The 26,298-nt window shown below is 41.6% G+C and overlaps 1 protein-coding gene across 3 annotated transcripts in view; it reads left to right on the top strand.

Annotated features, from left to right (window-relative positions):
- Positions 1-3,319: 3,319 nt before the first annotated feature.
- The window catches only part of C2H12orf42 (chromosome 2 C12orf42 homolog), a 107,784-nt gene continuing 84,805 nt past the window's right edge, over positions 3,320-26,298 (top strand). For 2 of the 3 annotated variants that reach the window (XM_090328517.1, XM_090328516.1), the window contains exons 1-2: positions 3,320-3,399; positions 8,499-8,602. In XM_090328517.1, the coding sequence (XP_090184643.1) occupies positions 8,597-8,602 (6 nt within the window). In that variant the 5' untranslated portion in view covers positions 3,320-3,399; positions 8,499-8,596. Of the gene's footprint in view, positions 3,400-8,498; positions 8,640-26,298 lie in introns of all 3 variants that reach the window. The other variant, XM_090328518.1, reaches the window with a different exon arrangement.

Below are 26,298 nucleotides of genomic sequence, written 5' to 3'. Positions count from 1 at the left end.
AATGCCACCATTTCTGCAAGTCTGAGGTGGTAAGAGTAGAAGCTGCAGACCTTCCATGCTGGATGGAAAGTCTCCAGCAAATGACTGACTTGTATTGAAAGTCTAATGATTGTTTCTTTTCTTGACCTTTCTTTTAAACAACGGGACCAGGACTATTCCTGCGATCCCAGCTCCACAGGAAGTGACGATATGACTTGAGGCCAGCCTAGGCAAAACTCAGGCAAGATGTGTGCAAGAGTACACGTTATCAAAGAAAGGTAGGATACATAGATAGAAGGATCTTGGTATGAGATCAATCTGGAGCACAAAGTGTGAAACCTGACCCCTAGAGTAACTACTAAAAACAAAAAGGGTTAGGACATGTATTGGAAGTGGTAGAATGCTGCCTAGTAAGTTTGAGGCCCTGGGCTCAAACCTTAATCACACACTTTTGAAACCCATCCTGAGGTTTCTTCCCCAGCACTGGGAAGATGCTGGCATCTACTATCAGTGGCAGCAGTTATGTGACAGGTGGAACTCAATACCCACCCTTTGAATTACAGAACATTCTTGTAGTAAAGGAACAGTGATTCTCATCTGATTAATATTTATCATTTTCCACTTTGGGCTATGTGCCAGGTATCTTGATCATTTGAATTTTCCTTGCTTCTCAGCTTCCTCTGCCCCCTTTCTTCCATCAGCTCATTAGTATGAACATTGTTAAGATTTAAATTAAGTATCTTTGTCTTACTTTGCCTAGGAATGTCATAAACTCCTCCAGTCACATGCCTTCTAGCCATGAGGGGCTTTTATTGAGTGCCTGTATCTAATCGTAAGTGGGTAATGGTGAATTTTATGACTCTTACTTTTTCTTTCTTTTTCTTTCTTTTTCTTTCTTTTCCTCTCTGTTTCTCTCTTTCTTTCTTTCGTCCAGGTAGTAGTGCTTCAACTCAGGACCTTAGCATTTTCCGTGAAGGCTGGGGCTCTACCGTTTGAGCCATAACCCCTATTTCTGGCTTTTTGGTGGTAAACTGGGGTCTTGTGGATTTTCCTGCCCCTGCTTTGAGCAGCAACCCTCAGATCCCAGTTGCCAGAGTAGTTAGAGTTATGTGAACCATTAATGCCCAGCCTTAAGTGACTTTTAAGATCCTTTGGAAGTTTGTTTACATTTGAAGGGGTCTGAGAAAAGATCATGATTTTGGCCATGGCTTAAAAATTGGTTCCCTCTCAGCTCATAGATGATTAGCTACATTTCATCTCTGCCTTCCTCCATCTTTCTGTATCTTCTACTTGCTCATTGTAAGGTCATAGAGTGTTTATCTGTGATATGGCCATCATTTAATGATCTGTTGTTCATGTTTCATACACTTTTGCAAACTTGAGGATGTGATGGCCACAGTAGTAGTCACACCACTACCATTTGTTAACGTATTATTGTTTAAAAATATACTAACTCCGGGCCTGGAGTAGAGCCTAGTGGTGGAGTGCTTGTCTAGCATGCACGAAGCCCTGGTACCACATACACAGAAAAAACCAGAGGTGGCACTGTGGCTCAAGTGGTAAAGCACTAGCTTTGAGAAAACTGAAGGACAGCGCCCCGGCCTGAGTTCAAGCCCCAGGACTAGCAAAAGAAAAAAAAAAGTATCCTAACTCAGATGCTCAGGAGGTGAAATAATTTTCTATGAAGTAGAAAGGCCATGTATATGTAGGATTCTGTCTTCAGAATCTTTCTCATTTTATTATCAATGTCACCAAATTCATATGGCATAAGCCATGGGTGCTTGGCATACTATAGTTTCTTAAAGTACATTTTCCCCACTAAACACTGGGCTCCACGAGAACTGAAATCTTTGTTTTGCCTGACATGTGCTAAGGACTTGTGGATTGTTGAAAAGTTGTCATTCTGATACAAGGCCAGCACCTGTAGGAGTCAGAATAGAGTTGTAGCATTTCATAGTGGTATTTTTGTGTAAAGCTGTACTCCCAGAGGTCAAGTGAGCTGTGGGCACCCTAAGCCACTGATCGTCTACGGGTTTTGGGTGTTATCTTGTCTATAAATACAGTACTTGGAACCATATCATGGTCCAGGTCTGTGGCTCAAAGAGCATGCCTCAAGAGTTTTTCACTTTAGGGTAGTTTGGGTGTAGGTATAATTTTATCTTTGGAGCAGTTTTACAGCTCTCATCTATTTTGTCAAAGCCACAGCTAGTTTGATGGCTTTTTTTTGTCCTTTTGCATATTGATAGGGAAAGAAAAAGGATACATTAGTGGCAGTGTCATTTGCTTCAAGTTGGCATAAAGTTTTTTGTTTTTTTTTTAATTGCACTTAATCAGAGTCGGTCTAATCCATAGTATGGATATCTAGAAATTAGAAAAGGAGAAAATTTGCGAATTGTGAGATTTTTAGCTGGAGAAGATGAACACCGGCCGGGTCAGTATCACAAACATCTGTGGTAAACCAGAGTCTTTGCTAGAGATAAGCAAAAGGATTGGAGCTAAAGCACAAGGTAAGTTTTAAATTAGGTAATTTTTTAAATTAGGCAGTGGAAGTGGGTTTATATCACTAAGCAACAGAACTCGGGTTCTTCTGAGTTCCCAGACCCTGGAATGAGGTCTAATAAGGAAGACTTGAAATTTTCTTTTTCTTTTTTTGAAAAACAAGGTAGTATTTTTTAACCTGGCTGAAGATACCTTCAGGATGTGGCCTTGGCAACGAGGGGGGGGGGGGGAGAAGGACAGCCATCCGGGCATTCTGATGTGGGGCCTGCGTCTTTTCTGCAGAGGAAACGTCCCATAGGAAATGAGCCAATGTAGGAGAAAACAACAACAACCATCTTGCAAATGACGAGTTGGGAGGGAAACTTCACAAGTCCACGGGCTCCGCGCGCTCCCGGGTCAGCCCGCGCGGTCCCGGGCCAGCCCACGCGGGGCCTTCTTTGTGCGGGCGGCCCGGGCGCCTGGGTGGGGGAGCCAGGCTGGGGCAGCCAAGTCCTCCAGGCGGGGAGGGGGCGCAGGCGGGGGAGGGCGGGGAGAAGGGGGGTGGGGGCGGGCGGGAGGCGGGCGCGCTCGCCGCCGGGCTCTGCCCCTGCCGTCCGCTCGCGTCGGTCCTCGTGGAATTCAAACCTGGAGCTTCCAGGAAAAGGGAGGTTTCCAGATTCTTACAGAATCAGTGAACACCTGTCCCCCGGGACAGGTTTTTTTTTTCTCCTTCTGTCTCCGCCCCCGCCAGGGAGAGGTTGGGGGGGAAAATGGGGGGGAGAGGAGGGGAGCTCGGCCCCCATTGTGGTTGCCGGGCGACTGCGGGGCTCTCGGAACCGCGCCCCCACCCACCCCCGCCTGGCCCTGCCGCACCCCCCGGGGTCGGACGCAGCCGCCTGCTACCGGAGGAGGCTGGGGGGCAGCGCCGCCCCCCGGCTCCAGGTACACCGGGGTGGGGGTTCCTCGTCCTCCCGGTGGGCTGGGACGCCCGGGGAGGGCGGAGGCGGCGCGGAACCCTGAGCTCTGGCCCGGTGGTTTTCCGGCCCCCTCCCACCCCGCCCCTCCGTCTGTGGGGGGGCGGTGGCGGGTGGGTGTGGGTGGTTGGGGCGGCTCCGGAGCACCCCGCTCCCGCCCCTGCCGGCGGGCCGCCTCGGCCGAGACCCGAGGCGCACACACGCTCTTTAATCCCTCCACCCCCGCCCCCGCCCCGCGTTGCCCGGGCGACGGCCCAGACGAGCAGGTGATGCATTGACAGGGAGCAGATGGTCCCCCGCGGAGGCGAGCGCGCCCACAATGCGCCCCGCGCGGACCCCGCGGCCGCCTCCCGCCCCCGCCCGCGCCTCCCGCATGCTAATACGGGGAGGGGGAGGGGAGGGGCGGGGCCCCGCGGGCACGCCCCGCCCCCCTCCCGCCCGCCCTACAGAGGGGGGGGCGCAGGGGCCGCCTGCTCAATACACGCGGGCAGGGATTCTCCAGCCTCTCCCGGACGCCCACCCAGCCCGCTGCTGCCCCCCCTCCACCCTCACCAAGAGGGGTAAGATGCTTCCTTACCCCCCTCCTCCTCCTGGGCCCTGACAGCCACTGAGCAGCCCCTGCCCACAGCTGCTCCCTGCTGGCATTCCAAGGTTCCATCTTGGTAGACCAGAGGAATGGGTTTGCCACCCAACCCTCTGGACTCCATGCTTCTGATTTTCTTACCCCCTGCCCCAACCACCTCACTCCTGTCCTTCCCTTTTGGAAGTTCAAAAATAAATCACTTTTTCTCCAGTTGCTGCCCAGTTTCTACAGTGCTGCCCCCCTCCTGGGAAACCCCTCCTCTATTCACACCCCTTCCCCCTCCCATTCATTTGACATCTCCTCCTCCCCCTCCCCCCCAACACACACTTCACTACTGTGTGGCAAATTAAGGCACTCTTCTAGTAAGGGCATGAAAACTGCTAGGCACTATTCACAATTTTAATACTAACTTCATAGCTGTCACATAAATTCTTTGCCAGGCCTACTCTATAATGGCCACGAAGAAACTTTAAGGGAAGGGTGTGTGTGGTGGGGGGGGGGGCGTTGTTCTGAAGACTCAGTGGCCTTGGTGCCTTTCTTTTGATTTGCAGGTGTTTTTTTTTTTTTTTAAACATGACTACAGTAACTGTGGATGGTTTTTTCTAGTTGCCACATAGAGTGCTTTAAAGAAAAACCAGCCCATCCTCCTCTTTATTTTACAGTAGATAAAAAAAGAAGTGCCAAATTCCAATAAAAGCTTTAAAAAAAAAAGCAATGGAGAAAGAAAGAAAAAGACTAGTGAATAAAGTTAGGACAATACAGGGTCCCAGGGCTGTCGAGACTAATGTCATAGTGTGGCCACTGGGCAGGCGTACAGAAAACTTCTTGTTTCTTGATTTTTATGGAGATTTGGTCTGAGGCATGGAGTGTTCTCTGAACAGGTTTAGAACAAGTGGCAAAGAAAGAATTCTTCACAATCGACTCCCATCTCATAGGCTTTATGTCTACAAGCACCTGTGAGTTACAAAGAAGCATCTAAGGGGACAAAGAGAGGCAAGAGGGCCAGGCCATTGTGAGGGCCTGATCACCATGTTACCCAAGGCTGTAAGAGAGGGTTGTTTTATTTTAAAACTTGTCTTCCACCCTTGCTATGCAAACTTACAATGAGAAAAGAAGCCTTCGATTCTCTTAAGGGCTCATAATGACGTTCTCAAATACTTCTTACTTGTTCTGAGCCCTTTATTTGGTCGAGTCCTTAAAGCAGTGAAAACTGTAGTCGCCAGAGTCCAAGGAAACCCCGACATAAAAATCTTCAAGGTAGACATGTTTACAAATCATCCCTGGAGACTAAGAAATTAAGTTAGCTCTGATTAGTTCCAGGACCCTTGGGGACATAAAACGCTGACTGCTCCTGACAGAGGGTGTCCATAAATTAAAAAAAAAAAAAGTGGTTAGAAGGTTCACTTTTGAGATAAAAAAACATTGGCATTTATTTAAAAAATTATGAGCTGATCTTACTTTCTCCCACGGGCATGCTAATAATTTGTATGTTTACTTATGCTCTGTTCTTTGGAACTCTTTGAATTTTGCCCTTTCTCTGTTCTTTGAGAAAAAGCAGAAGCAAAACAGTAAGGAGAAAAAAAAAAAACTCTCCCAATGTTAGATTTTCCTTTCTAAAACTTCGGATATAAAAACAAGACAATAGAACAATCTGCAGTTTTGGAAGATTCCCTTTGGTTAGAGTAAGCAAAGCAGTCCACTTCAAGGAGGCCATAGTCCAGTGAGGTCACAGGACTATGCATTAGAGTCAAAGACTGTGCATTCGAGGCCCCCAGGCAGAGAGATTGCAAGTTCCTGGGGCACTGGAGGGTGAATGTATGAGATGAGGGTGCAGAGACCAGTGGAGGAACCATCACAGAGGACTGTGTGGGGCATAGAGAAGGAAGAGAGGAGCTACTGATGGATTCAGTCTACACGACTGAATTTATGTTTTAGGATATAACTGTCTTAGTCGGCTTTGTACTGCTCTGTGACAAAATACCCTTGTAAAAATGCTCATGTAATGAATGAATCCTAAGTTCAGAGGCTGGTTATAAAAAAATTGTTAGATGGCTACCATAGCAATCCAGATATGAAATAGTGGTATCCTATCTTGAGGAGGTGGGGCCACGGAGATACAGAGACTGGCTGGATTTTGCATCCACTTTAGAGAAAGAATGGAGGAGAACTGGTGAACTGGAGTGTGGGAGAGGGGTGAGGAGATAGAAAGGATGGCTAAAGTTGGTCTGACTGAGTTTTCCAGTCTGGACTGATAAAGATGCATTATAGTCATAAACTGATTAATGTTGATTGAAAACTGTCTGTACAACTATTTAAAGGTACTACTACTACTATGATGACAATGACAGCACTATATATAAAAAAGAATAACTTCCTTGAAGAAAATGTAGCTTACCAAAACTGACTGAGAAAGAAATCGAAAATATAAATGATTCTACAACCATTTAAGTTGAATTTATATCAAGAAGTTGATTTAATATTAAAAAATACGAATAAAGTGAGTTTATCAAGTTATTCAAGTATAGAAGACACAGTAATTTTGCCCTATACAAATTCATGTTAGTCAGCATAACTTTGATAATAAGGACTTTATGAATGTCTGTGGGGACCCATTTTCTTTCATAATTATTGAAGAAAGGGAAATGAAAAGTATTAACAAAACCCAGCATCATACTGAAAAGAAAATATGTTCTGACCACATTATACCCACCCCGTGAATACCCATCTTTCAAAAAGATGCAGAGAAAACATTTAATAGAATTTAGGTCCTATTTCTGGTTTAAACACAAGAACAAGGACCTTTGAATATTATGAATAGAGGGGAGCTTATTTAGCTTGCTAAAGGTATCTACAAAGGATTTTAAAAACCACAATGAAAATCATATTTGATGGAAAAATATATGAAGAATAATATTCAGAATAACAACGTATGCAACATGTGGTGCTGTCGTATAGTTTGGGTCTCCATTTCATTACTTGTCCTAATTAAACCTACTTTTTTTTTTTGCCAGTCCTGAGGCTTGAACTCAGGGGCTGGGTGCTGACCCTGAGCCTCTTTGTAATCAAGGCTAGTGCTCTATCACTTGAACTACAGTACCACTTGCAGCTTTTTCTGAGTAGTTTATTGGAGATAAAAGTCTCACAGACTTACTTGCCCAGGCTGGCTTTAAGTACTTTGATCTGAACTGACGTTGATCCTCAGATCTCAGCCTCCTGAGTAGCTAGGATTACAGGCGTACACTGTGGGTGCTGGCCCTTCACATTTTTGACAGCAGTTCTCTGTCATCTCTTCCCTTTGATTGAAACATCACAGAATTCCAAGTGTTACTACCATAAAGACAAAATTATGTATGAACATGAATAAAAGAAGAAAACACCCAAAATTTCCTGGAGACTTTTAAAGAGATTTAGGTCACTTCATTCTAAGGCCTTTTCAAGTAATTGATCAAGAACACTTTCCAATTTCTCTGTGCTTCTTTATCAACTTAGAAAACTTCACAAATTCTAGTAATTTCCAGAATCCACAGGGTCTTATGAAAATGAGAACCTGATCTATATTCGCTTCACAGTAAGTCTGTCCTGAGAAAAAACACAGATGTCCACGGCACAGCTCCTCCACACTATTTAAGAGAAACAAACTAATGCAATGAACAAAAAAAAAAAAAAGTAAAAAGCTAAGAAAGTTTGAAAAACATGAAGCTGGTAGTATTAACAGGTGATACAGTTATCCACATTAAAATCTGTAAATAGTTTACAGACTTTTAAAAACAATGTAGGAAATCAAATTGAATTTCTTTGCCTTAGAAATGATTCTGGGGTACAGTGGTACTCACCTGAGGCAGGTCAGGCTAACATAGGCTGTTTCAAACAATATACTAAACTAAAGAAACAAAACAAGCAACTGCTCCCCCTCAAATAAAACCTAGCTGGGTACAGTGACTTATTTATAATTCTGTTTGGGAATGAAGGAGAAAGGTGGATTGTGGTTCAAAGCTAGCCTGGGCAGAAAGCTAGCGAAGACCCTCTGTAGAAGAACAAGCTTGAAGTGGTGACTTCTTTGTCAGAAGTCTAGGTAGGATTCCTTTTCTATTTTTTGATGCTGGCTAGGGGAAAGAGTGTAAAATGTTACCTGGAAAACCACTAGAAGTAAAAGGCCTGGAGGCCCTCAAGTATGAAGCCCTAAGTTCAAGCCCTTAGTACTTCACAAAAAAGAAGCAAGCAAAACAACATTTAGTTTTGATGCCCCCAAAATAAAAGAAACACAGCCAACCAACCAACTCACCAATAAACAAAACCCAGTTGTACCAAGGATTACATCTCATAGTAGTAAAAAACACGCTGTGTAGAGAAAAATAAAATGGTTTTGAAAAGTGTCTATAAAGAGATACTGTTAGGCTCAGTGATAGGAAGATTGCGTTTCTTTACGATGTCAGTTTCCCTATCATTGTCTTATTGTAAACTGGCTCTTTATCTATTATTTATAGAGAATTAAACTACAAATGGATGTCTAAGGGGACATACTATGGGGCAATGGGAGAAGAACCATTGTGCTGACTAAAAGATCAGACTCTTCGCAAGCAGGATGGAGGTAGTGTATGAGAGATACTTCATCTTCCCTTCTTTAGGTTAGTGGGTTTGTTCCATTTTGATTTTTTAACTTTTCTTTTTTGCTTTTAATGCTGGTACTAAAGCTTGAACTCAGGGCTTGAGTGCTGTCCCTGGGCTCTTTTGCTTGATGTTGGTGCTCTACCACTTGAGCTATGGCTCCACTTTTGACTTTTGGGGTGGTTAATAGGAGATAAGAGTCTCACAGTCTTTCCTAACCAGGCTGGCTTTGAACCCTGATCCTCAGATTTCTCTCCTGAGTAGCTAGGATGATAGGCACGAGACACTGATGCCTGGATCTAATTTTAATTCTTGATTCAGTTTTATTGGTCTTATAGTTTGGCATTAGCTTTCATTTCTATATCATTGCATATGGTAGTTTAATTTTCATATGTGTTCATAATATACATGCAGGGAAGAAATTTACATATCTGGGGGAAGTGTATGTTTCTGCTGGAAAAGCCTGGAAGATACATAGACCAGTTCCTTTGCCATTTTTTTTTCTTTTGTGTTATTACCATTGGTATGGCATTGTGCTTACCTGAAAACCACTGGTGGTGTTCCTGAGAATTGTGCAAGTCCAGGATTTCAAGAGAAAATCAGACACTTCTGATTAATATGTAAAGAAAATAAGAACACCCTAATAATGTCATGAACCATACTGTATTATTTTCTAGGAGCTATTGTAAGGAATTATCACAAAATTAATGCTTAAAATGACCCCAATTTATTATTTTACAACTTTGTGGGTCAGAAATCTAACATGGCCTCTAACATGGAGGTTGGGGGGTCAGCAGCACTCTATTTCTTTGTGGAGATTTTTGGGGACATTCTGTGTCTTTCCTTTTTCAGTTTCCAGAGGCTTCCAGAATTTCTTGGTTCCCCTTGCACCTTCCTCCTCACCCCTCACCCAAGCCAGTAAGAGTAACCTGAGCCTTTCTTACAATCCAAGGAGGCAGCCTCTTTTCCTTCCCTTTTCAGCATTTAGGGGCCCTTGAGATCTCAGTGGGCTTCAGCTGGATAATCTGCAATAATCTCTTCATCTCGAGTCCTTCACTCAATCCTATTTGGGGAGTTCCTGTCATCAAGAAGGCAGCATCTTGGTGTCTGGGGTTGGGTGAGTGTTCTAACATCCCTTCTTGTCTGTCCTGCTCATTGTGCTCTGGCCATCTTGCACAGTACAGACTCAGTGTTTACTTCTTCTTGCCTTGATGTGAAATGCTGTTCCTCTAAGGGTCTCATACTTAAATTGGTTCTTAACTCTACTCAGAGAGCCTGCCATGAGTCCTCTTTCAAGAATCCATCCTTAGGCTTTCTGTCTTCCTCTCATGACTTGGCTTTCTGACAGCATGTCTCCAACCTCTTTGGCGAGAGCCAAAGCAGGGCTTTCTCTGGTGGGTCATTGTGGGCCTAGCCCAGACCCCGATACATAGCGGCTGAAGTCAATGCATGAGTCAGTTTCTTAATTTTGTCTCAAATATGACATTTTCTTTAGTAAGCTGGAACTCTGTGAAATAGCTACAATCTGAATTATAAATTGAATTCTTATTGAAATCCCAAACGCCTGGCCCTTGTGCTTAGTTATCGCATGAATAGCACTATTGGATGATGTTGTCTAAGTAGCCAGCTTTAATCTGACATCACTCAGTGATTAACTTTGCGGGAATACTAAATATCCTTCTATTTCCCATTATGGCTTGTATTTTCTGAGCATAGAGATTGATAATAATTACAAAGATAATTTCTGTCATCTTTGCTACCATTGTATGGGTCAGGTGATACATTATTTAAAAATATCATTTATCTCACTCCATGTGGTTGTGGAATACACATGTATGTTTTTGTCTATTTGAGAAAGGCATATTCCCCCACAATACACACACACACACACACACACACACACACACACACACACACACACACACTCTTCTTTTAGGAACCCAGTAATGGTTTCTTGAATGAACACATTACCTAGTCAGGATGAATTCATTAGATTTCTTGTAGTAGGACTATATATAGTGGCTGGCACATGACCCAAATTAAGTCAATCAGATTTTTTTCTCTGAAGTTGTGGACTCAAGCTGGCAAGAGAGTTCTCTTTCTCCTCTTGGGTCAAAACCTGCAAGGATAGGAGTGTAGGGCTGCTAGGCTCTGTGGAGAAGAAAGCAGGAAGAGAAAATGAAACCAGGACAGCGTTCCAAGTGCAGACTTCATATAGTATGGAGCCTTATGTTCTTGCTTTATCGGTAAACAGCTATGTCTCAGAGCAGTTAAATACTTGCTAATGGTAAAATAGCTAACAAAAAGCTATGGGAGAATTTGGCACTATCCAACCCTAGCCAGCCTGACTCCTTGGGTCACCGGCACCTCAGGTTCATTTGTAACCGTATCTACTTAATTCTTCCCATTCAGAGTACTGGGGACCTAAACTCATGGCTTTGTATTTTCCTTAGCTTTTTTCTCTCAAGGCTGGCACTCTATCACTTAAGCCATACCTTCACTTCCAGCTTTTTTTTTTTGTTTTGCTGGTGACCAGAGATAAATCTCAGACTTTCCTGACTAGCCTTAGAATATCCATCCTCAAATCTCAGCTTCCTGAGTAGTAGCTAGGATTACAGACATGAGCTGTGAGCACCCGGCCCACGGTGAATCTTGTAACAACCGGGAGATGTGCTCCACATTTCTAGCATGTCTGTCTTAGGTACTTACAGATCACCTGTATTCCTTGTACTCTGACATTTCTCTTTTCTCTTGAGGCTGCAGGGCTAGAATGATAGGCTCTAGCTTTTGTATGTAATTCTAGTGGAAGTAGAAGAAGCTGCTCAGAGCTCTATGTTGAGGATTCGGAAGCTTTGTCTGGACTAATAGAGAAGAAGGAAAGTAGAGTGACCCAATGAATTATTAAATTGTTAGTTATTAAATTATCAATTGAATGATTCTGAGGGAATCAAGTTCAATTGGTTGTATCAGAACATTTGGATTGCAGAATTAACCCAGTTTCACTTTTTATTTTATTTTTATTTTTTGCATTTAGGGAATGTTGAATCAAGGATGTTGAGCGTTTTTTAATTCAAAGAATATTTCACTTGTTTAGCTAGGGGCTTACCTGTGTTTACTAACAAATGCTTTTACTCTATAGATCGCAGTTAGTTCTGTCCCACAATGACAGAAAGAGAGACATGCTGTGCATGTAGATTCTGGCACTGAATGTCATTGATGAGGACCACCCTTTCTAGCAAAGGGGATGCTAAATTATAGCCACCCTGAGAAAAATTGTCCCGCCCTGGCATTGTTGAATGTTTTTCAACAATCAGATTGGGCCTCCCAGTTTGTTGGTTGGAAGTTCCATTTCTTCATCTTTGGCCCAAGTTACTTAGCAATGATCAATCCAACTATGCAGCCACCATATTGTTTTGCATGTTTGACTAGAACATTGACAGATTAATAGGAAGAGTAAATAGCAACAACGGCAGGGGCCCTGTGTGGGGCAGCAGGATTGACTGTGCTGAACCTTGTTGTGTTTGCTCAGAGGAAGCCGCAGCAAAAGCCTGCTGGGAGGATGTGACCTGGGTCATGAGCATTTGTTTCTTGTCTCTATAGAAAACAATTGTCTTCTCAATGGAAGATGGCTTTTTCTGAATCTATATGGTTCCAGTGACGAGGAAGCATTTGCTATTCCAGGGTCCTCTCTGTCTCTGTCTCTCTATCTCTGTCTCTGTCTCTCCTTTCTCTCTTTCTCTACCCTCCCTTCTCCCTTTTCCTCCCTCTCTTCCTCCCTCTCCCTCTGTGTCTGTCTCTGTCTTTCACTATGTCTCTGTCTGTCTCTCTGCTCTCTGGTCTCTTCCTCTCACACACAGAGGCTACAGCAATGTCCAAATTTACTGTATCCACTAAAGAATCCTTTGACTCAGATGATCTCACAAGGCAAGTAATCCAACATGAGATTAAACGTCTCTAAGTTGTCATCTATTCATTGCTAACATTTACTATTTCATGGTTCATAAGGTTCCAAAATGATATAGCTACTTTTCCCCTCCCTCAATTCATAAAGAGCAGAACCACCCATCAACATTTAAAGTCATTACTTTGAAAAGTCTGAGCTTGGATAAGAATCTAGTTTGACCCAAAATTTCCTTGAATTGGGAAGTGGCACTGTGGCTCCAGGGGAAGGTGGTAGCCTTGAGCTGAAGAGCTCATTGATAGTGCTCAGGCCCAGAGTTCAAGCCCCACCACTGGAAAACAAATTTCCCTGAATTGATGTGAATGAAATATATTAATGATGAAGAAAACTCTACCTCAGGCAAAAGTTAATCCATCAAATAGTAGTAGCTTCAATTAAAGCCAGAACATTGTTTCTGGTTGACAGATATCTTTGGGCACAGGTAATTTTACATTCCAAAGTTATCATAGTCCTTTATAATAATGTTTCTTCCAGTAAAAATCTCCAAAGGGCTCTACACAAATTTTTGATTAATCATACTTGGTCTCATGATGTGTGTGTTCATGTTGTCTTGTGTATGTGTATGTGTGTGTGTGAATATGAATAAATGTATGCATTTGTTTCCATTTAATCAGCCAGGCACCGTTTTTTGAGCTGGTGGGAAAGAGGAAGAGGCAGGATGGCCTATAATGTTTTTCTTTTGGTGGCTTGGGAATAGATGCTGTTTTATAGCATCTTTGCTACCTTCATTTCATTTCTCTGTCTTCTCTACCATTATACTTTCTTTTATCTTGGTTTCACCATCTCCTTAAAGCTCAGGTTAAGGAAATGCATGTGTTATGTGCATTGGCACCTCTCTGAGAACATTTCCTATCTTTAGGGAGTGATAGTCTTGAATTGAATCATGAATTACAATGTAGTATGCCTAGTGCCATAGTGGTCTTCTGCTTCATTATTGGCTTAATGTAATATCATTGGACAGGAATAAAACAAAAAACAACTATTTAACAGATGCTTATGTTACATAGAAATCTGCTAAGATGTGGGAAAAAGTTTTCAGCTCTATGTTTTGTGGGAGCTAGAATATCACCTCTCATGTTCATGAGTATAGGAGAAGCCTGGCATTTCAGGAATGTCTGTGTAATAAGTGGATAAATGAGGCAAAGTCTGAAGGCCTCCATTGCCATCTGTTAGCCATGAAGCCTTTTGCATGGCTCCAGTTCTGAGTCTTCCTCTCCACCTATCAAATAGGCCATATATTGTCACAGGATCATATGCTGTTGACTGAGCATGTACTAGTGAGAAGCAATTGTCTAAACATTTGTTCCTTTCATCTCCCTGAAAAATACAGGTGTTCTTATTTTTCCCACATTATAGATGGATATAGACAATCCATTCTTACATGAGATACCATTTTATTCAACATAAGGATCATTTTTAATATTCCAAAAGCATGGAAATACACCATGAATTTCAGTCTCTGCTTCTGATCCACATTGCCTTGCTTAGGCTCTCATTGTGGGTATCTCTATGGCACGCAAAAATTAAAAGGAGGTTTTAACTGTGGTAGGTCCTTCAAGGACACATGGCATTTAGTTGTGTCCCTTTGCCATTTCTACCATCAGCCAGAAACCAGCAACTCAAGGTATATAACAAGAGTATTTGATTTTAAGGTCTCTTGGAATCTCCAGGATAGACTGAGCTTCTTGATGATCCTTTATTTTTGTTTATTCATGTTGTACGACCCTTTCTCTCTAAATGGTAAAGTGAAAGAAGTTTAGGGTGGCAGGAAAACCTACCTGGATTATGCTGAGAAGACCTTGTAAAATGAGTCAGGTAAAAAGCTTACCAAACTACAACTGAAGAAGCTCCTTTACCTTTCCATTCTTTCTGCATTTTCCTATTTTATACTACTGGAAAAAAAAATCGCTATTTAGAAATAATAGAATAGGGAATAGAATTCATGGATTATAGTCCCAAATTCTTCACTGAGGGTGGGTATGGGTGGGTCACTGTCTAGTTTATTATGTGCCCTTTCAGGTTGATTTCAGTTTCCAAAGACTCATTGTCTAGCTTCCTGAATGCACCAAATATGTTAATTTCATGACCAAGCCAAACTATTCATGATCAATTTTGCTTGTCAAGTTATCACAGACTAAAGACTTCGTGTAAGTGAAAGTACATTTCTACATGGCACTCCACCAATCCTGCCACTGAACACACAGTCTGCTGCTGCTTCTGAAAAGCAGTCCGATGTGATTTTATGTATCAAATATACTAATGGAGTTCCATACTCATTAATGAGATTGCCTGTAGTGAAGGCTGGCTGGGAGGTTTTTAGAGACAGTAGATTGGGATCTTTATCCAGGGTTTCTTTGTCACAGTCAAAGAAAGAATTCAGAGGTGAGACAAAAGTAAGAATATGGGAGAAAGTTTATATTGTAAGGAGCAAGCATACAAGGGGAGAGTTTGAGCTTCTCAAGAGAAATTCTCACAAACCAGATTCTGGAGTGTCTTTAGGGAAAAGTACTTGAGAGGAGATTATTCATGATTTAAGGTGGGGAATTCCAGGAGTGGCTCAGGATTCACCTGGCATAGGATTTATTTCCCTTTTCAGTGTCATAGTGTCAGAGTCCTGATGGTAGTAGCCAGGCAAGTTTTCAAGGCTAATGATGTGGAAACACCATTGTAAAGCAGCAGAAGAGAGCAGTCCTGCCATGTTGATCCCTGCTGGGTTAGGGTGTCTTAGATGGTCTTGTCACCATTGGCACAGTCTTGTGGTGTCCGGCTCGAATGCAGCTCTGTAGTTGCCTCACCTTTAGTTGTTATGCAATTTGCTTCTGGCTTGAATTTGCCTCTGGCTTGATTCTAAGCTTATCTAACCCACTTTTGTACCTGTCATCAATTCTGAAGAATCCATCTTCAAGGCATTATTAAACTATGAGGTCAAGATTTCTGACTAAGGATCTTCACTGCTGTTTTATTTCTAGTTCCTTAATAATGGAAACCACCCATATTTCCCAGAAACCATATCTAACATACAGCACACATAGGCAGTGAAAAAAAATCAGACTTTCTAACAAGAAATTCCTAGGCAATACATTTGCAGGAAGTAATTAAAGTCTGTGTAGAGAAAAAGCTGGCAGGAACTGAATTAAGGCATCTATACAGAATTGTGACATTATATATTTTGTCTCCTTTGGGGTTTTCTCACAACTCTGTGATGGATGTGAATTATTTTACAGAGAAGAAGATGAATGAAATGGATAGAAATGGTCATTCACATGTCATTGCTTTTCTGGTTAGTCTTCTTACAGCATTAACATCATAATATCTGTCCTGTCTCCTCCTACCTAAACTTCCTTCTCCTTTTACTCTTAATTGTGATTTCCGTTTATTATCAAAATGCTGACATCACCAGCATAGATATCTCTCTCAAGGGCTCATTTCACTGTGGGTTTTGTCTCAATTCATACAATTCACCTGTTTTACAACAGGAGAAATGAAATTTTTAGACACTCTAGACTTTCAGTAAAATCCTCTGACTTAAAAAAAAATCTACAGGGTTTGTTTGGCATCCAGATTTTAATAAAACTTTTGTCAAAGGCAGTCTCTTTTGGCTGTGTGTGCCCTAGAAATGAATTCCAAAGTCGTTGCCTGTTAATACAGCCCCGTGGTGGAGGTGACTTCCTTTTAGAGCAGAAGTTCAGTTTAAAAACATGGTGAATTTTACCTTCAAAATTCATACAAAATAATATTTATTAAATGAAACCAAGAGTTTGGGGTGTTTTTTTTGGGGGGCTGTGTTTGTTTTCTTTTCATTTTGTTCTGTGTGTTTATCGGTCTTTGGGAATATAAGGGAAGGCACAGAAAGGGAGGGACCAAGGATGATCAAATGTAGCCCTGGTGCTCTCTGGACACTATGTTGAATGAATGTAATTATCACCAAGGGGTTTATAGGGTCCCTGGACAATACCTTTCTTTGAAACCTAGTGAGTCCTAAGAAGCTGTGTACAAGTTCAGTTTGAGATCCCAGATGATAGACTCCGTTTATAAGGTATATGATAGACTCTTCTTGAAATGCTTTGATTATTACATCAAATTACAATTTAAAAGCAGGCTCAATAAAATCAGGAGTGTAGTTAGTAATTTTTTTTTCCTTTGGTAGGTTGTGGGGCCTGGACTCTGGGCCTGGGTGCTTGTTCCTGAGCTCTTCAGCACAAGGCTACCGCCCTACCTGTTGAGCCACAGCACCACTTCTGGTTTTTTAGTGGTTAATTGGAGATGAGAGTCTCATGATCTTTAGTGCCCGGGCTGGCTTTAAACCTCGATCCTCAGATCTCAGCCTCCTGAGTAGCTAGAATTATAGGCATTAGCCACCACACCTATGGTAGTTAGTAATTAAAAAAAAATAACAGCAGTATTAAATATGAATATTTATGAAGTAAATTTGGATGATTGATTTATTTTTTTAATGCAACCACATTTGTTAATAAGGTATTTTTAGAGGTACATTGAATGAAATATTGCATATCTTGAATTTTTAATTACATTTTCCATTAGTAAAGATTGTTTATATTGTTTTTGAAAGGCATAGTACCTGGTTAGGTCAGCTGTCCCCAGGTAGAAATAAACATCTAGTTTTCCTGAAATCTTTTCCAGCTTGCACATAGATAGACTACCCAAACGGAAGGCTAAATATACAGAGGAAACCTCCCAGTGCATTCTCCCAAATGATAGCTAGCACATGCATAGCAGGTGAGCACTGGGGCAAGGAATCCTCGAGGAACATCTTAGAGGCTAAGGTTCATAAGAAGACAGGAATATTCAGAGAATAGTTTGAGAATATACGGCATTTTGTTCCTGAATTGACTATGGGACCCAGAAGCTATAATGGACAGTTTTGGGGTTGTGGATTTGAAATATTTATACTAGGGAAATTCTTCTTGTTCTAGTCTGGAGGCTTAAATTCAGGCCTTGGGCTCTGTCTTTGAGCTTTTTCTCTCAAGGTTGTCTCTCTACTACTTGTGCCTCAGCTCTACTTCTGGCTTTTTCATAGTTAAATGGAAATAAGAGACTCATAGACTTTTTTGCCCAGGCTGACTTTGAATCATTATCCTTAGATCTCATCCTCTAGAATAGCTAAGATTATAGGTGTGAGCCATTGGCTCCTGGCTTGGGAAATTGTTTTTATTGCAGCTCATTAATTGCAACTTATGCTAAATGAGCATAACAATATTAATTTCACTAGCAATGATGTGGTTGGATATGACATTTTTATTCTATTCTACTCTACTATTTCACTTTCTGTTCTTCTCATTGTCTCATCCTACCCAATTGCTCTCATGGTGAGCCACATGACACAAGTATCAGTTATGAAATTCTTTTTTTTTTTTTTTTGCCAGTCCTGGGCTTGAGCTCAGGGCCTGAGCACTGTCCTTGGACTTTTTCAAGGCTAGAGCTCTACCACTTGAGCCTCAGCACCACTTCCGGCTTTTTTCTATGTATGTGGTACCGAGGAATCAAACCCGGGTCTTCATGCATGCTAGGCAAGCACTTTAACCACTAGGCCAAACTCCCGGCCCTCAGTTATGAAATTCTTATGTGTGCCAGTTAAGAATAGAAGAAGATGGAGTTCAGGTGATGAGATAGAAAAACCTTAATCTTGGTAATTCTGAGACTTGCTGATCCTGGCCAATCTAAAAGCTACTCATTTCAAAGCACTTACCTTCTTTGAAGCACTGGGCTACACTTTATGTGTGGGTTTTGGCTACTGTGTAATTTTTTTCTACAATAATTCCATTATACATCTTTCCCCTCTTAAAGTCGGAAACTATAGAGTGTGTAAGGTCTGCCGAAAGTCCACGCAGTTCAGGAGAAATGGGTTTATTGTGTGAGGAGAGAGCAGACTCCTGCCACCCAAGATGGAATGGGGTGGAGAAAAAGAGCTTATGGAGGGAAGTGAGAGATTATATAGGGGAGGGGTGTGGCCACAGCAGAAGTGGATGTGATCTCAGAGGATGGAGAAATACCTGATTGGGGGAACTTCCACTGCCCCCAGGCATGCCAGTTGGCAGGGTTCCAGGTGCTGGTTGGGGATTTCCAAAGTGCAGGGAGAGAGAGCCAAGGGAAGAAGTCATTTCTTCCAGGTAGACCTAACAGAGTGGTTATTTGAATATAGGGGAAATGAAGGCTCAAATAATTTAAGTTCTTTGCCCCATTTTACCCTGCTCTTGGCTATTACAGTACAATTTTGCCTTGGGACTCTTCCTTAGCTCATGAAGAAACAAAAGATAATGACTGGTTTTAGGGCAGTCTCCACAAATGGGTTTTCCTGAATATGTAGAACAATGTTTCTAGGGTTTCTTCTCTACTCTTTGACACATAGGGTTTATGTGATGGCCAAACACTTGCAGCTTCACTCTTCTGTTTCCATTCTTGCTCCTTGAGCTTTATGTGGTTTGGCTAGCTTATAGTAAATGATGTATTTCTTAATATCAATTAAACTCACTTTTCCTATTCAGAGCAGTTGCTTTCTAGTAAAATTAGTCTTTTAGGGGATATTTCTAGTAAATATCTTTTAGGGAATATTATGAATTGGACAGATCTTTTAAAAAGGCAGGTTGTAACAACACATTTTTTTGTGAAATTATGAGATGCATCACTTCTTGATAGTAAACAAAACAATGCTTCTTTGTTCGAATTTAAGCTGTCTTCTTCTTCTTGTCAAAAGTGGAAATAAGCCGGGTGCTGGTGGCTCATTCCTATAATCCTAGCTACCCAGAAGGCTGAGGTCTGAGAATTGCAGTTGAAAGCCAGCCAGGGCAGAATAGTCCCTGTGAGATCCTTATCTCCAATTAACCACTCAAAAACCCAAAGTGGTGCTGGGACTAAACATAGTAGAGTACTATCATTGAGCACAAAGAGGCTCAGGATAGTGCTCAGGCCCTGGGTTCAAGCCAAATCAGAAAGTGGAAATAATTCTAATTTCTAACTAGAGGGTGAACATAGTAGAGTTTTAAATTCCCTGTGTCTACTCTTGTCCAGATTCAGTAGAGAGTCAAATATTAGAAATGTATCACACCTTATATTTGCACACCACATTGCAATTTACACACACACACACACACACACTTTAGTAGCATTAAGAACGAAATCCAGGGCTTTGCCTCATGCTATACAAGTGCTCTACCAATGAGCACTATATCCTGAGCTATCCAGGTAAAAGTATTTTAATTCTGAAGACAACTCTTGAATGAGAAATGGGTAGATAGCTATTTTAGATATGGAAATAGAAACTCCAAAAAGTGAAATATATTTTATAGAGTACTGGATGTGGGAAGGGTTATTTAATTCAAATTGCACTTCTACAAATGAGGGAACCAAAGCTCGGAGAATTTAGGTAACTTAGCTACTCACCTAAGGTCACATAGTAAGTGTAGCACTAAATGTAGTGCTGCAAGTCTCTAGACACCTAAATCAGAACTCAAACACACCCTGATGCTTGTGATCCAAAGAAATGCAAAAACTACAAACATAATACCATCTATATCCGCATGGCTCTTAGGTGTCATGGAAATAGTTTGCAATGTAAAGTGTGTCTGGAAGACAGTCTATGCATATTTTCCTAATCAGGAATGTATTGTTTAACTTCTCAGCAGCTCTAAAATTTCCTGGCTCTAATTTTCTCCATGCATGGTATCTCTTACCTTTTTGAAGGGACAACACAGGGTAAGGTTTTGCTGTCAGGGCATTATTAAGAGTTATTTGTCATAAAGTGTAAGAAGAAGCTCTGATATGGATGGCTTAAGAAGAAAAGATTCCACTCCCTGTTATCTGAGCCAAATTGTCAGGTTGCCTATATTTTTTTCCCCAGTCCTGGGGCTTGAACTCAGGGCCTAGGCATTGTCCTTGGACACATTTTGCTCAAGGCTAGTGCTTGACCCATGGCGCCACTTCTGGCTTTTTCTGTGTATGTGGTAGTAAGGAACTCAACCCAGGCTTTGTACATGCTAGGTGAGCACTCCACCACTAGGCTATGCCAATATATATTCCATTTTCTTTAGCCATATGCTTAAAATGGTAGCATTATATAGATAATATGATAAGATATTTCAGTATAATTTGATCAGCAAGGTCCAAAATTTTGTTCTCATAAAATGTCATATTGCTCTACCGGAAGTTGATAGAAAGCATTAATTTTAACCAATTTATGCTGTCACAAAACCCACAGAAGAAGTAACTTAAAGGTCTTATGATGACCTGTATCAAATCTCCCAAAGATGACACAAATCAAATCTCAAATGACCAAAGGGAGTCACTTCCTTGCAGGTGTGTGCCCCAGTCTTGAGTTCAGTAGCCTGTTACCTGGTTAGAGGATGGAAGCCAATTGCCAATTACTCACAGTCAACTTCACACTAGCTCTAGGCTTTGCAAAAGATAATGTATGCATTTATGCTCATGCATATATATTTAGCTCCTAATGTACAGATGGGTTTTCTTACTAAAGTCTGTTTATAAATAGGTTGTTTATGACTCCAAACACATTTTCTCATCGAAACTTTCCACCTGAAAACATTTACCAAATGCCCACAGCTGAGCTCACAGCTTTCTGTTAAGAAGCCAACTTCAGAAACCTTTGAAAGTAAAATTGCAGCTTTCTTGCACAGAGAGACAGGATGTAGAATTAGCTCAAGACACTGAGTCTCAGCCCTCAGCCCTGGACCTCTGTCAGCAGAGAAGGTGAAATGTTGTCTGTTTATGCTTCATGTGGAACCCACAGCTGGGCTGTAGTTCTAGCCTCTCTTATAGTTTGTCATGCCCATGTAATCTGTCCTTGTCAACAAATACAGGTGTGGGAAGTTTTAGCTGCTGTGTTTGGTTCTGGTTCATAGAAACTAACTTCCCCAAGAATCATTCATATCTTCTTTTTTTGTCCACTTGCTGGTAGGGTTAGGTCCTCAAGTCTCTGGGCCACTGTAGGCTCCCAATTTGTTATGTCAACAGTTGCCCACTGTCTACACATCTTGCTTGGTAGAGATCAATGTGACCTCATCCATTGTTTCCTACCACCTTTCCCAATCCCACTCATACCCTCAAGTTTTATGGGTCCATGTTTGTCTGTGTACAGTGAATAATGCTTGTATGTGTCCACCCTTCCTCTCTCCATTTGACAGTCCTCTTTCCTAATACTCCTTATGAAACCTGAGTCTTTGAGGCCTTGTCACTTCAGACTGAACTTTTGAGGATGACCTTGGAAATAAGGGGAGAAATTTGGGAAGGAAACCATGAAGAAAGAAGGAGGGGGAGGGAGAGCTTCTTGCAGTATTAGAACAGGGGCAGAAGTTAGGGGGCCCTTGGAAATGGGCTGGTGACACTCAGCCAGGATTGTTCTCTGGATAGGACAAAGGTTCCAGAAAACGTAAATGTCACTAGAAGCGGTCTATACTTAGATTGTGTTATATAAATACCTCATTAGTTTCCAGATGGCACTTTTATATTTTAAGTGTACCGTTTTTTAAATATCCTAGTTTTAATGTAAGGTTGTGTGTTTGAATGGAAAAAGTGAAAGCTAATTAAGAAGCTGTAGCAGGCAGCTACATCCCATCATGACTCTGTTTCCCTAGAGTTGCTTTTGGTTAGTGCCCCAGGTGGCAGGTCTGTGGAGATGAGCTGTTACTAAGAGTTGATTGTGGCCTCTAGACTCCTCAGTGTTTTCTGAAAGGCAACCTGGGAAGCTTGCACCAAACCTTCCTTCTTTCCCATTCCTGTCTCTCTCACCAGGCCAGGTTTATCCTTTCCTCATTTTCTCCCACATGAATCTCCTGATCAATTTCTTGCACATTTAATTGGATCAGAGATTATTTGGTGTCACTTGAAAGCTTCCAGTGTGTAAGTATGAAAAAGGATTCAGTCTCTCAATTCAGAAAGGCTTTGGTGATCAGTTGGTCTAGCTTCCTGAGGAGAGGAGATTCCACGATAGATATTGAATAATTGGCCAGAAATGGTTTATACTATCTTAGGTCCTGTGCAGACCCAAGAAACTGGAAGGTGGAGTTGCAAGAATCACCAGCGAGGAGGACTTTTTGCTTTAAAAATGAATGACTCTGGATGACATTTTAAGAAAGAGAAAGAACAAATGTACAACTTTGCTGGAGTGGATGTTTACATGATCTAATGAGGTTATTACCTGAGAATTCACTTCAGGTAGATATTTTTATCCCAGAGGGACAAAGCTTCTAGGGTAAGCCACAGTAATGTGTTCAACATTGAACACTGGTTAAGAGACACAGTGGGTATTTGAATTGATCTTAGACATTCTGTATTGATTCTGCCACAAACCCCCTCATCTCTGCCCCCCCTCCACCATGCCCCTGCCAAAAGCAGCTTCGCAATGAATTCTTGAATAGAATTCTGATTTCATTGAACCAGGTATCTGTGGCTCACTCCTATAATCCTAGCTACTCAGAAGATCTGTGAACCAGGGTTCAAAGCCAAACTGGGCAGAAAAGTCTATGAGACTGTTATGTCCAATTAATGAGAGAAAAGCTGCAAATAGAGGTGTGGCTCAAGTGGTAGAATGTTAGCCTTGAACAAAATAGGCTAATCAACAGTGTGAGGACTGTAGTTCAAGCTGTAGTTCTGGTGGGTGGGTATGTGCGTGCACGCACACACATGTGCATGTGCATACACACACAGAAAAGTGATAACCAACCAGTTTTGCAGTTTATGAAGGGGGCGGGTTCTCCATGGCTCTTTGGATTGGTCCCTCCCTCCACCGACCCCAACATAATCTTCATGTTCAATGTCTCATAATTTAAAAAGCACAGGCTCTGTATAGACACTGAGTCTTTTCAGTATAGATTACATTTCTCAAAGTAGTTATTATGTATGGATGTGCTTAGAGAATTAGATTTCTGTGGTCTTGACTTTAATTGCCCTGTCTAGATATGTGATTATACTTTTGTTCTTTGTCTCAAGATGACCAGTCAGTGGAGTTGTGGGCTTTCAATTTCATCTGAAGTACAGTTAGAGAACAGACAGCAGAGCCTAATGTTTTTATTCCCTCTCGTTTAGTTACTGTGATCATTATCTCAAGTAGCATTATGTTAAGGCCAGATTTTTTACTACAATGTGAATTTTTTGGATAAAAGAAGTAAAACTCAAAAGGATTTAAAGATTTTAATTTTCACTTGTGCCTTTACCACCAGCCTCAGAAGATATAACATCTAAATATGAACCATGTAGGAAGTGAAGGGAAATACAATGTAATCTCAAATTGTAGATTCCTATTGTTGTACATCTGTTGCTATGGTAACTGATTCAAATGCTGGAAGGACCACATTATTTAGGCAACATAATGTTCTTGACTATATAAGGACAAAATATATGTTGTTTTAAAACAGATATGTGCTGATCTTTGCTCGGCTGATCTGACTAACACATTGAGGCATTATTTTGACATCTAGGGAAATTGCACAAAAATATGTAATCTAAAAGCAATGACTAAAGCTGTGAGGCCAGGAAGTGAAGAATGTCAGTTGAGCTATGGCTGGAAAAATGGACAGCTACAAAGGGCAGATCAAATGGCTAAGTTCTGTTAGAGCCACCTTTCCTAAGGCTTTATAAATCACTGATGAAGAGTCAGCCTGGCAATTTTAAGACACAAACAGGCAAAGGAGAAAAGTGAATATCCTCCACTCTGCTGGTGACTTCTTTCATTTGCCATAGTTAAAGTTTCCTTTTATTCTCTTTTGGGAAAATGATCTCGAAACTCTTTCTTACTTTCATGTTAGGCTGGAATTGTCAACACCTCAAATAAGCCTTGCTACATAGTGTGGTATAAGTGTCTATAAGAGAATGTATTATTTTCCTCCATCTTCAGAATGACCTCCCAGTGCCTGCCTTGATTGTCACTGTCACTGCCAACCTGTGTCTGAGAGGTAGGAGAGATCAGATTGTCTTGATTCCTATACAACAAGTGCAGGATTCAGGATTAGAATCGAGAGCTTCTCCCAGAGTTAACTTCAGATTTTGCTACCCATGATAGATAAAGAAATGCTTTATAAATGATAGGACTGTCAAGGAGATTTGCTTATTAGTTTAGCTAACATGGACTCTAGTGTCTATAGAATTTTTTTTTTAACCAGTCTTGGGGCTTGAACTCAGGGCCTGGGCACTGTCCTTGAGCATTTTTTTTTTTTTTCAAAAGGCTAGTTCTCTATGACTTGAGCCACAGCACCAATTCTGGCTTTTTCTGTGTATGTCGTACTGAGGAATCAAACCCAGGGCTTCATGTATTCTAGAGGCAAGCACTCTACCATTAGGCCACACTCTTGGCCCCAGCAGCTTTATAATTTTGAAGCCAGTGAATCCACCCGAGTTGTGTGGTCTTGGTCTCCTAATTCCTCTGTGCTATAGTTTCCCAAAGTAGAAAAGGGAAATAAAATTTCCTGTGATAGCCTGCTGTGATCCTTTGGGAGATAGTAGGTAAACACCTGTTGCAATAAGAGATTACACGCTTGATAAATGAGTTAATACTAGGATTCCTGACTTCTCCTAGTCCGGGGGCAGATTTTCACTGCAAGTGAGAAGTAACCACAAAGGAATGAAGACAAAGGAATGATAGGTGTTGCAAGTTGCATGAATGCTAAGCCCAGAGCTGCAGATCCAGTTTATAGCTTCATGTATAAGCTCAACTGTGCAGCACTGATTGGATGCCCTGAGTGAAGGAGGACAGGAAGAGGTGGTGCCTGCAGGGCAGGAGTTCCTGCTATTGGATCGTAACCCTTCAAGGGCTCCCCTGCTGCGTAGCTGTGATATGCATGAATTTCTAGTCGGTGAAATCACAGTGCTTCATCCATTCATTTGTCAGAGCAGACCTACTGTCATCCAGAGCACATAAAACAAAGACAGATCAAGACACACAGAAAGCCATTCACTTGCTTTCAAGTCCATCTGCAAGTGATGGGTGTTGAAATAAATTTTTATACTAAGCAATATATGATTATTTTTAAGCTTCAGTGGAACTCTTCGGGAATATACTTCTCAATCTGGTATCATTGAAGGGGTTTGCTGAGGGAATCGGAGATGACCACAATGAAAAACAATTTTTTCTTTTCAAAGTGGGGTAGAACTCATTACGTTTTAACTAGATGCATGCTCTTTCAGTTCAACTTGAAGGGGGGGGCAAACCATATTTTAGATATCTGTGAAGTCTGTCATGTTGCTCATAGAATGTATCTCATTTAAATCCCCCAAATGTTTATCTGCTTGGAGGAATGTTACGAGTATCACCTCGTGATCATGTCAGAACAATGGAGTATAGACCCTTCTCTGAAGTTTCCTGGTACATTAATACTGGAAGACTTGATTTGAAAATTTCCCATTCAGCTCTACTAAAGAATATTGGGGGAATGGGGGAAGAAAAAACCCACTTATCTTAAAGATTCATGATTCAAGCGCCCCGATAGAATCTGCAGTTTCCATAGTGCTGGGCCCTAGATTTCCCTTTAATGTAATTAAGCCTCAAGATTTATGAATACAACAGGCCAGAACTTGATCCGTGTTCATTTTCAATTACTGCACTGAAAGGGCCCTATCCAGATGTCTCTATTTACAGCATTCAGGCAGGCCGGGCCAGGGGCCGACTGGGGGAGGGCCCACAAATTGTCACACTTGTTAATTCTTCACAGACCATACTCAGCTGAGGTCCTGGCTTTGACCCTGTGACAAAAGAC

Source organism: Megascapheus bottae, chromosome 2 (assembly GCF_031878675.1).
Source record: "Megascapheus bottae isolate mThoBot1 chromosome 2, mThoBot2.hap1, whole genome shotgun sequence".
Taxonomy (NCBI): Eukaryota; Metazoa; Chordata; class Mammalia; order Rodentia; family Geomyidae; genus Megascapheus; species Megascapheus bottae.
The sequence above is the reverse complement of the archived record's forward strand: the minus strand, read 5'-3'. Positions and strand labels throughout refer to the sequence as shown.